The sequence below is a fragment of the Gracilinanus agilis genome, chromosome 2 (assembly GCF_016433145.1).
Source record: "Gracilinanus agilis isolate LMUSP501 chromosome 2, AgileGrace, whole genome shotgun sequence".
In the NCBI taxonomy this organism is placed as follows: domain Eukaryota; kingdom Metazoa; phylum Chordata; class Mammalia; order Didelphimorphia; family Didelphidae; genus Gracilinanus; species Gracilinanus agilis.
In genome coordinates, this window is record NC_058131.1 from 123,991,140 (window position 1) to 124,003,450 (window position 12,311).

A 12,311-nucleotide genomic window follows, 5' to 3' on the forward strand; every position below is an offset into this window, starting at 1 on the left:
GATTTCTCCTTTAATTTTTATAATCTCTAATTTAGTTTTTAACTGGGCATTTTTCATTAGTTCCCTTTCTAGTTTTTTGATTTGCATGCCAAGTTCATTGATCTTTGCCTTCCCTAGTTTGTTATTATATACACTAAAGGATATAAATTTGCCCCTGAGTACTGCTTTAGCTATATCCCACAGATTTTGGTAGCATGTCTCATCACTGTCATTCTCTTCAATGAAATTATTAATTGTTTCTATGATTTGTTCTTTAACTAACTGATTCTGGAGAATCATTATTTAATTTCCAACTAATTTTTGATTTGCCTGTCCATATGTCCTTATTGATTATTATTTTTATTGCATTATGATCTGAAAAGGTTACATTTATTATTTCTGCTCTTTTGCATTTGTTTGCCATGTTTCTATGCCCTAATACATGGTCAATCTTTGTGAATGTACCATGTGCAGCTGAAAAGAAGGTATATTCCTTTTTGTCCCTATTTATTTTTCTCTACATATCTATTAACTCTAATTTTTCTAAGATTACATTCACCTCTCTTATCTCTTTCTTATTTATTTTTTGGTTTTATTCATCTAGATCTGATAGAGGAAAATTTAGGTCTCCCACTAGTATAGTTTTACTATCTATTTCCTTCTTGAGCTCTGCCAATTTCTCCTTTAGAAATTTGGATGCTATACCATTTGGTGTATACATGTTGAGTACTGTTATTTCCTCATTGTTTATACTGCCTTTTATCAGGATGTAATTACCTTCTCTATCTCAAAGAACTCCCTAAGAAAAAATCACCAGGGCCTGATGGATTCACAAGTGAATTCTATCAGACATTCAAAGAGCAACTAATCTCAACACTATACAAATTATTTGATATTATAAGCAAAGAAAGAGTCCTACCAAATTCCTTTTATGACACAAATATGGTACTGATTCCAAAGCCAGGTAGATCAAAAACAGAGAAAGAAAACTACAGACCAATCTCCCTAATGAACATAGATGCAAAAATCTTAAATAGAATACTAGCAAAGAGACTCCAGCAAGTGATCAAGAGGATCATCCATCATGATCAGGTGGGATTTATACCAGGAATGCAAGGATGGTTCAACATTAGGAAAACCATCCACATAAATTGACCATATCAACAATCTAACAAACAAAAATCACATGATTATCTCAATAGATGCTGAAAAAGCCTTTGACAAAATACAACCCCCCATTCCTACTGAAAACACTAGAAAGTACAGGACTAGAAGGGCCTTTCCTAAAAATATGTGTTATATATCTAAAACCATCAACATCATTTGCAATGAGAATAAATTAGAAGCATTCCCAATAAGATCAGGAGTGAAACAAGGATGCCCATTGGCACCTCTATTATTTAACATTGTACTAGAAACACTAGCTGTAGCAATTACAGAAGAAAAAGAAATTGAAGGCATGAGGCAATGAGGAGACTAAGCTATCACTCTTTGCAGATGATATGATGGTCTACTTAAAAAATCCTAGAGAATCAACTAAAAAATTAGTGGAAATAATCAACAACTTTAGCAAAGTTGCAGGATACAAAATAAATGTACATAAATCATCAACATTTTTGTATATTTCCAACATATCACAGCAGCAAGAGTTAGAGAGAGAAATTCCATTTAAAATCACCCTAGACAATATAAAATACTTAGGAATCTATCTGCCAAGATAAACATAGGAATTATATGAACACAACTACGAAACCCTTTCTACACAATTAAAACTAGATCTAAACAACTGGAAAAACATTGATTGCTCATGGGTAGGACGAGATAACATAATAAAAATGACCATTCTACCCCAATTAATTAATTTATTTATTTAGTGCTATACCTATCAAACTACCAAAAAACATTTTTACTGAATTAGAAAAAACCATAACAAAGTTCATTTGGAAGAACAAAAGACCAAGAATATCAAGGGAAATAATGAAAAAAAAATGAAGGAAGGTGGCCTACCAGTACTAGATCTTAAACTGTCCTATAAAGCAGCAGTCATCAAAACAATATGGTACTTGCGAAGAGACAGAAAGGAGGATCAGTGGAATAGACTTGGGGTAAGAGACCTTAGCAAGACAATCTATGATAAACTCCAAAGAACCTAGCTTTTGGGACAAAAATCCACTATTTGCCAAAAACTGCTGGGAAAATTGGAAAACAATATGGGAGAGATTGGGTCTAGATCAACATCTCACACCCTTTACCAAGATAAATTCAGAATGGGTGAATGACTTGAATGTAAAGAAGGAAACTATAAGTAAATTAGGTGAGGACAGAATAGTATACTTGTCTGATCTCTGTGAAAGGAAATATTTTAAAACCAAGCAAGACTTAGAAAAAATTACAAAATGTAAAATAAATAATTTTGATTACATTAAACTAAAAAGTTTAAAAAACAAAACCAATGCTGCCAAAATTAAAAGGGAAGCAACAAATTGGGAAAAAATCTTTATAACAAATCACTCTGACAAAGGTCTAATTACTCAAATTTATAAGGAGCTAAATCAATTGTACAAAAAAATCAAGCCATTCTCCAATTGACATATGGGCAAGGGACATAAATAGGCAATTTTAGATAAAGAAATCAAAACTATCAATAAACACATGAGAAAGTGTCCTAAATCTCTAATAATTAGAGAAATGCAAATCAAAACAACTCTGAGGTATCACCTCACACCTAGCAGATTGGCTAAAGTGATAGCAGGGGAGAGTAATGAATGCTGGAGGGGGTGTGGCAAAATTGGGACATTAATCCATTGCTGGTGGAGTTATGAATTGATCCAACCATTCTGGATAGCAATTTGGAACTATGCCCAAAGGGCTTTAAAAGACTATCTGCCTTTTGATCCAGCCATAGCACTGCTTGGTTTATACCCCAAAGAGATAATAAGGAAAAAGACTTGTACAAAAATATTTATACCCACACTCTTTGTGGTGGCAAAAAATTGGAAAATGAGGAAATGTCCTTCGATTGGGGAATGGCTGAACAAATTATGGTATCTGTTGGTGATGGAATACTATTATGCTTAAAGGAATAATGAACTGGAGGAATTCCATGTGAACTGGAAAGACTTCCAGGAATTGATGCAGAATGAAAGGAGCAGATCCAGGAGAATATTATACACAGAGACCGATACACTGTGGTACAACTGAACATAGTGGACTTCTCTACTAGCAGCAATGCAAGGATCCAGAGCAATGCTGAGGGACTTATGAGAAAAAAAAACTAGTCACATTCAGAGGAAGAACTGTGGGAGGAGAAACACAGAAGAAAAACAACTGCTTGGTCACATGGGCTGATGGGGATATTATTGGGGATGTAGACACTAAACGGTAACTCTAGTCCAACTATCAATAATATAGAATTAGGTCTTAATCAATGTTACATGTAAAATCCAGTGGAATTGTGTGTTGGCTATGGGGGTGAAGTGGGAGGGTTTGGAAGAGAGGGAAAGAACATGAAACATGTAACTATTGGAAAATATTCAAAATGAAAATTAAAATAAAAATAAATAGGACTCCTAAATTAAAAAAATAGTAATTCAAATTGATTTAGTAATTTCAGGTCAACAGAGAGTTATTCTGACAACTACCCTATGAACTACATGAGGTAAAGGCTGTGAACCTTATTTGGCAGATAAAGAAATGGAGGCTGTAAGAAATTAAGCTGCTTGATCTTTTCATATAACTACTAAGGGTTTGAGGCAAGATTTGTATTCAGGTTCCCAGATTCCAACTCTGGCACTTTTTGAATTACCCTATGCTGCTTTTTTATTATGTTCCTTCTGGAATGGTAAGATCAACCCACACTAGACTATCAAGTGTTCCCCTGATACAATATTCTTCTCACATGTGTGTCTTTGGGCAAGTTATTGCCTTATCTCTTGAATCCACTCTATTATCTTTGCCTATTATAACCCTTCAAGGTTCTGCTCAAATGCTACTTCTTTCATAATAATTTCTTCTGAGCTCCTCTGTCCCTCTTCAAATTAACTTAAATTTATCTCTGCCTATGTTGTATTCTTACAATTCCTAGCTCCTTCAGTAGAGAAGCTCTTGGAGATTTCATTTTTTGGTCTTTTTATCCCCAATGCTAGAAATTCTTCCTTGCTCATAGATTAGTGTCTGTATTGCTACTCATTCTCTAAAAGAATATATATAACATCTTAAAAAGTTCACTTAGGTCTTAGGGATAGGTTTATACTTAATATAGATAACTTTTTCTTTTGAGAAATTAAGATTAAATGCCCTAAAACAAAATGGAAAAATGGATTTCTTTTTACAGGCATAAAAACCTTGTCTTTCTTTTGAGATAATTTCACATTTGGGAAGTCATACCAAAATATTTTCTGCTTTTCCTCCTTCTAATGTGACTTCCAGATTAGACAGGGCAGCTTCAACTTCATCAACTTCAGATTCATTTGTGAAATCCAGAGTTTCTGCCGACAATGACAATTTGCTTATATGATACTAAAAAAGAAAGATGTAAATTCCATAAACAAAAAATTATTATTTTAGTATCCAATATTTTTATTGCTCATTCCTGCTTCATCTCCATATCAAAAAGTCACCAACAGTGAACATTCTTTGAAATATTCTGGACCTTTATTTAGGTCATTCTGAGATATTTGGAAGTTAGTACATAAAAGCTATTATCATAACTGGCCTCTCTAATTGATTTTCCTATTGTCATGAAGAAGATTTCTTTTGATTCTAGAATAGAAAGAATAATGCCACCATAAATACACGTGTGATAATACTTCATTCCTATTCTGATATTTCATCATGATAAACAGGTGACCATCGGTTCTGAAAAGGCTTAAAACAATCTCTGTTAGACCCTACCAAATTACAATAATTTCATCTATGGGCCCATTGATGAACCATATGCCCATTTTCTAAAAGGCTACCTTGGCTTATTTTGGAGAGGCTCACAAATTATTAATACATTTTCTCAGTCAGAACAATTTTTTAAGACCGTTTACAAAGTTTTAATCTTCATAAGTGAAAGGAATACCCAAAGATTCTTGAAATATAAGTGTAAGTGTGCATATGTATGTAAATACATATAATATTTTTATTATAATACACTTGTATACACATGCATTATTTTTTGTGTTATGTTGATCATTTAAAATTTTTTTAAACTATCCTTTCTATAGAGGGGAAAAAACCTCCCAAGACTGATAACTGTAAGTAGGATGGCATGATAACATATTTTCCAATAGGTTCTCATTTTGGCTCCTCCTTGCTCACTTCCTAAAAAGGATGCTCAGAATCTGATACGTGCCTGTAAAGCAGCAAAGATCAGCATCTCCTCCTCAGTGCAGTCAATTTCTTCTAAGAGAATGGACCACCTGGCTTGTTCATAAAGTTGGTTTATTCTAATGGCATCATACTGTGGTTAAAAGGGGAAAAAGTTTGGAGAGAAAAGATTATGTTTCTTAATCTGGAAATCATAAATTAAATACATTAATTCATTAATTCAAACATTTATTAAGAGTATCTACATTATTAGCCAACCTATGTAATACACTAAGATGTCGGCTATTGTCAGATGTCTCTGCTTATTTGGGAGAGAACTAGTACAAAGATACAGAAAAATATGATCCTTGTACTTCCATCTCATTTTAGCCCTTGAAAAAGTATTCTGGGGCCACTGTTAAGAAGTCAAATGGATTTATCTATAATATCTTTCCTTGCTCTCTTAAAATTCTGGCAAACATAATAATAAATAGGGAAAATGGTAGAAAGTAGGCAGGGGAAAGAAAAAGGAATAGAAAATACAAGGCTCAGACAATTCCCAAATGGAATATCACTAGTTGACAATATCATACAAGAGAAAAAATGCTTTTTTTCTACTAGTTCTGATATGGGAGAAGTAAACACATTGGGTGGAAATTATAGGAAGATAAAGAAAAACTTCCTAACAATTAGTGCAATCCAAAAATGAAATGGATTGCCTTTGAGTATAGTGAGTTCTCAGGCTCTGGAAGTCTTCAATCAAAGGCTAGATGACTATTTGTCTGGGATACTATTGGTGGGATCCATGATTCAAATAGGGGCTATATTAAATAACCCTTTCCAACTCTAAAGTTCTGTGTGCTTCACTCATCTGTGTTTCATCTCTCATTTACATATAATCGCAGTTTCTTATAGAAGATTATAAACATGAAACAAACACTTTAGTTATGCCAAAATCAGCAAATCACACTGTCTGATAAGCAGGCAATATGAAAAATTGTTTAGATATGTCTCACACTGGTGATGTGAAGAGATAAAAATACAAATTAGATTAGATACAAATTTTTTAGTAAGTCAGAGGATAGCTGGAGAACCATTGTTGTTTTGAGAACACCTGAGGAAATACAACACAATTCTTAAAAATGATCTCAAAATAAAACCTTTTTAATCGCAAACTCAGAGTTGGATGGGATCTCTAATGTCATCTACTACAATCTGAACGTGAACAAGAATCCCAACTCTCAGAAACTTGTACTTTTATTCCTAGCAATCATCTTTTCTCTTAGAAAAATAATAGGTAAAGTTACAAAAAATTTAGTTGCCACCATTTTTTTTGACAATTGTTCAACACATGAACAATTTTAAAAAAACAATCAGAACTGTCCAAAAATGTCATGGCCTGTCCCTGGTAAATGGCACATGGTGCCACTTGGGTTATGTGACTCTTCCAGTAAGGATCTGCCACTGAAGAGATCAAGTTGAGATTTTGCACTAAGTATTTAGTGGTTGCTTACTTGGTAGAACATACACTATATAGCTGCCTCTGTTACTTCCAGAAATTCTGCAGATACTTTGCAATGGATACTAACAAAAAGAGAAAAGATTATGGGAATTCTGGGGCACAAAGATGAAGGCTTTTCCCTAATCAGGAGGTTGTGGCAAGGGCATAGATTGGTCAAGTCTGATTCAAGTATCCAAACAAATAATTTAGTGAATACTTGCTATGGCTTAGCATGGTGGAGAATATAGAAAAAAGTATAGATAGAGTCATTATATAGGATTTGAAAAAGTATATAGTTTCTTTAGCAGGAAAGAAACCAAAACAACACATAAACAAATAGAGAAATTCAGGCCTAAAAATATGGTATTTACTAGAAATATTTCTTTTGTTTAGAATAACTCTTTCAATCTTTTACTAGAAATAAAAGAGCATATCAAAAGTTGGAGTGCTCAAAGTGGACTAGACAATCAGAGAAGGTGCCCATGGAAAGAGTTGGGCTTGAAAAGAAAGATTTATACCTGCAATCTAGCGGTCCCTGAATGGGAGTGCAGTGTACTTTTCACACATTTCAGTTCAACAAACATGTATTCAGTGCTAAATAAAAATAATAACTAGGAGGAGAGAAATAAATAGGAGGAGAAAAAATAAAAATAAGAAGGAGAAAAGAAATTATAAACCAGGTAAGCACAATAAATACAACCAAGTCCTAAGTGTTAAATTTGCTTGAGACTATGAACAAGTTGGCCTGGAGTTATAAGATATAAGACTGGATAGGCAGGATAGAGCCAGATCAGAAAGGACTTTGGAAATCTCTCTTATATTTAGAGGGATACAGGTTGTAACCTGTGCATCACTGGCACTGAATACATGTTTGTAAAACTGAATTTGGGAGCATACTGAGTCCTTATTCAGGGACTCTCAGGTCACAGGTGGAAGTCTTTCTTTCCTTCTCCAATTATTTCTGAGGTGATATGCTTTCATGCATTCTCTAATCTTGGTCCTTCAAGTTAAATGGATTTGATCAAATCCTATAGCACTATTACTCTCTACACATTATTTATATTTATATTTATATTTACAGTGAAATGTGTGAGCATAAGAACCATACCCAGGCTAATGTATGATAGTCTTATAGTTCAAAAGATAAACTATTTCCTAGTTAGAATGGAGGCTCTTTGAGGGCAGGGACTGCTTTATTTCTTATTTTTGTATTCTCTAGTGCCGTGATTCCCAAAGTGGGCACTACTGCCCCCCTGGTGGGTGCTGCAGTGATCCAGGGAGGCGGTGATGGCCACAGGTGCATTTATCTTTCCTATTAATTGCTATTAAAATTTAAAAAATTTTAATTTCCAGGGGGCTGAGTAATATTTTTTCTGGAAAGGGGGTGGTAGGCCCAAAAGTTTGGGAACCACTGCTCTAGTGCTTAGCAAAGTGCACGGCATTTATAGAAAATAATTGTTGGTCAACTGAATTTGAACTATGTGCTGAGCTTAACCTTTGCCTTAGCTAAAAAGCTCAAACTTTGGGACTGATTTCTCTTTGGAAGATGTGTATGTCTCCTATTCAAGCCAAGAGCTAGTTCTAATAGTCAAACAAAATACAATGTGAAAGTATAAAATACTAAACATATTTATCATTGTCAAATTAATATTGCTAAATTGTTAGTTATCCGACAATAGTTTTTTAATGCTTAGAATTTACATTTTGACATTTGAATATGACAAAAAAAAAAGGATCTTACTTTTGGATTCAAGTCAAAGAATGTGTAGTATTTAAAGCGTAATAATAGTTTCTCGTCTTCCTGAATGCCTTGTTCCATAAGGGATCGGGATGAGTCTAGCCAACTGAAAAAAAGAATTGAGTTACAAAGGAAATTAATTTCAATGATCATAAACAGAGCTAGAAAGGCCCTCAGGAGGACATCTACCCCACCTTCCTACCCTTCACTGTCCAGATGAGGAAACTGAGGGCCAGAGATTTAAGCGATTTGCCCAAGGAGACATAGGTGGCTGACAGCAGAAGCTAAATTTGCCAAGATCTTGGACTTCAAATGCAGTCCTCTTGCTGCTCTACCATGGCTGCTTCTCATGTTTGGATCCTTGAAATAAAGTCACTGGGCAAGAATGATTGTATCAAACAAATAACAGATGAGGAAGGCCACTTAATAGAAATAGCTTTTAGAGTTGTATCATGTTTTATGGTTTTCAAAAGATTTTTATGTAAATTAATTCACTGATCTTCACAACAATCCTAGGAGGCAAGCTGGGCAGGAATTTTCATCTTCATTTGATGGCTGAGGAAATTACAGTTTTGAGAGGTAAAATGATAAGTGACTTTCCCAAGATCCTAGATCAATAAGTTGTGAATCAGAACTCTAACTCTTAAATTCTTTACTTCCTTCTCTCCTGCTTAACTCTTGTTGTATCTTGTAGTCTGCTTAACTCAACTTGTATCTTAAAGCAAAACAACAAAACCTAAAGGATACAAGAAAGCACTCTGAGCTCCTAGAAATAGTAGAATGTTATTATATAATCAGTAGAGACAGAGAGAGTACAGTAGATTGAACACTAGATTTGAATCTAGAAGACCTGAGTTTAAAGTCTACCTCAGACACTTCTTATTTGTGTGACCATGGACAGGTCACTTCACCTCTGTCTGCTTTAGTTTTTTCCTCTGTAAAATGGGGATACTGATGGCACCTACCTCCCAGGGTGGTTGTGAAGATAAAATGAAATATTATTTGTAAAGCACCTTGCAAACATTAAAATGTCACATTAAATAGTGTTGCTGTTATTAAATAGTATACTTGGATGCTCAAATGGATATCTATGATCCCTCTGATTTGGATATCCCCTCCAATGATGGAACAGCCCATCCATGCCTGGTCATCTTGTATGATCCTTGTCCAGTTTCTCCCATAAGCTCACCACATAGGGCCCTCTCAATAGCGAGTCCTTCCTCACTTTTACGTGAGTTATTTAGGATATCAGTGAAGCATTTGGGCTGCCTCGCTATTATTCCTTGTTCTGGGCATATTACAAAAAAGCCCATTGTTTTTTGTTCAAATATATCCCTGATGACAGCCAGTACTTCCAGATTCCTAATTTATTTTCAGGCTGCTCATATCCACTTAACCCACAAATTAGTGTGAAAAAAACATGTAGCTCTATTTAGGAGGTTTTTCCTGTATATCTGATCATTCTGTTTCTCCATAAAGAAATGGCTTTGGAGATAGCCATTCAAGAACAATCTCAATTTAAAAAGTCCTTCCACTGCAGACATATAGTAGAAAGCAAAATATAAGCTTGATACATCAAGTTCATTAAAATTTTAAATTTATAATTTATAGTGAAATGAGTAGAACCAGGAGAACATTATATACAGCTACATATTTAACATTTGAAGAATAACTTGTGAATGTTTACCTCCAGAGAATGAACTGAAAAATGGAAATACGAAAGATATAAGCTATATATAAATATCTGTTTGCTAGATAATGCCTTCTATGATGTGGGGAAGCTTCGTAAGGAAGGGATGATAACTGGAAATAAATTAATAAAATAAATAAAAAATTTTAATTTATTTCATTTCCATATCCTAAGAATTATTTCAAAATTAGCACTGATTAAAAAAACAACAACAATGGCCCGTCTTCCATCTTAGAATCAATACTTAGTATTGGTTCTAATGCAGAAGAGCTATAAGGACTAGGCAGTGGGGATTAAGTACTTGCCCAGGGTCACACAACTGGGAAGTGTCTGAGGTCAGATTTGAGTCTGTGACCTCCTGTCCCTGGGCCTGGCTCTCAACCCACTGAGCCATCTAGCTGCTTCCTATTTTTTAAAATATTTAAAATTTTTTATATTTTTATTTTTATTTTGAGTATTTCCCCATAGTTACATGTTTCATGTTCTTTCCCTCTCCCCAAATCTCCCTAACTCCCCTTAGCCAACGCACAATTTCCTATAATTTTTTTTTTAAAAAAGAAGCACAGCATCCCAAGATAAACCTTTACCTTGCTATGCCAATACCAGCTTACAATGATGCAATGAGAAGAGGTACCCTTACCCTGCATTAAGTTTGGCTTTATCGATTAGAGACCGAGGCTGGAACATTTCAGCAAGTGTTTCTGGGGAACAGCTGGGCTGGCTGAAAGCAAGGATATTACAGTTCTGTCCTGTCAGAGGACTATCACTGAACCACGTAATGGTAGAAGAAACAGGCGTTCCATTGACAGGATCATATATAGGAGTCACTGTTTTGCTGTATAAGCCAGGGCTTGCTGTAAGGCAAACAGGAACACAAAATGTAATATGGGGCTTAGAGGTAACAACAATCTAAGGATATACCTCATTAAAAATAAGAGCAAATCATCAGAGCTCCAGTGTGGAGGGAAGCTAGACCCGTATTATTATTGTTGTAAGAAATTCCCAATGAGAAAATTCTTTCCACTGCTGCCAATCTGCAACTTCTAGTCTTGGGGCACTGAGAAGTTCAAGGTTAGACACCCAGTATGCTTCAGAGGCTGGACCAGAAGCCAAATCTTTCTGACTCTGAGACCAACCCTCTATCTGTTGTGCCACTTTATCTCACTGAAACACATTTCAGGCTGAAAAGATTTCAAGTTAACTAACCCATATTTCACAGTAGGGTGAATTCTCCCTACCTACTAATTTTAAAAGGTAAATTTACGATGTTAGGAAAGACTTTCAAGTCTCTCTTCCAGCTACATATCATAATCATTCCAGCTAAATCCTTTAAATTAAACACTCCCTTCCTGAAGATTAGTGCTCAGTTTGTGTTAATAACTCACCTGGCTTTGGTTCGCAAAGGGGAGAGACAAATTTCATTCCCTCTTATTCTCTAAGAGAAGATACTGTCCAAGTAGCTAGCCTTTGTATTGCGAGGGAAACAAGTTTGTTCATTTTATGATTATTAAACGGTAAACAATACCTTTCTGAAATTTTTTTGTTGGTGATTATATAGCTATTCCACTGGATTTATTTGTAGACTATTAGCAAAAAAAATGGCATTGAAAATTACCAAAGAATCCTTTAAAAAGAGATAATTAAAATTAGTTTATTTCAAAGATACTGGGATATCATTTTCTAATTAAAACAATTTTTTTAGTGTAGGAAGGAATAAGAATCTCTTTTTTCCTGTTGGTTTTAAGATATGTTGTAAATCCAACCCATCCATTTTGTAGTCTTACCTGGAGAGCCTGAACTGGTTATAGAGTTGTCTAAATTTAGAATGTCTTCAATTAAAGGTTCTCTATTATTCTTTTCTTTTTTCTTTTTCTTTTTAAAATAATCATCTGATGGTTTTAACAAAGAGAGCTCTTCTGATCTTCTAATGTCTTTAAAAAAAAAAGAAAAAAATCAGTTTCATTCAGGACTTTATGGCACTGCTATATGTGAAACTATCTTTCATGTCTAGCACTATCCAACCCGACTCACCTAATTAATTTCTTAGTAAATGTTCCCCCCAAATATCTAAACAAACTGGACTTTTACCATCTAATACTGAATTTTCATGT

General features: G+C 34.5%; 1 protein-coding gene across 1 annotated transcript in view; it reads right to left on the reverse strand.

Annotated features, from left to right (window-relative positions):
- Window positions 1-12,311, reverse strand: part of FERMT1 (FERM domain containing kindlin 1) — a 63,550-nt gene that overhangs the window by 32,929 nt on the left and 18,310 nt on the right. Inside the window, exons 4-8 of the mRNA XM_044663398.1 lie at window positions 11,985-12,131; window positions 10,841-11,054; window positions 8,514-8,616; window positions 5,318-5,425; window positions 4,366-4,497 (exon numbers count right to left, since the gene is read on the reverse strand). Of these exons, the coding sequence (XP_044519333.1) occupies window positions 4,366-4,497; window positions 5,318-5,425; window positions 8,514-8,616; window positions 10,841-11,054; window positions 11,985-12,131 (704 nt within the window). The remainder of the gene's footprint in view (window positions 1-4,365; window positions 4,498-5,317; window positions 5,426-8,513; window positions 8,617-10,840; window positions 11,055-11,984; window positions 12,132-12,311) is intronic.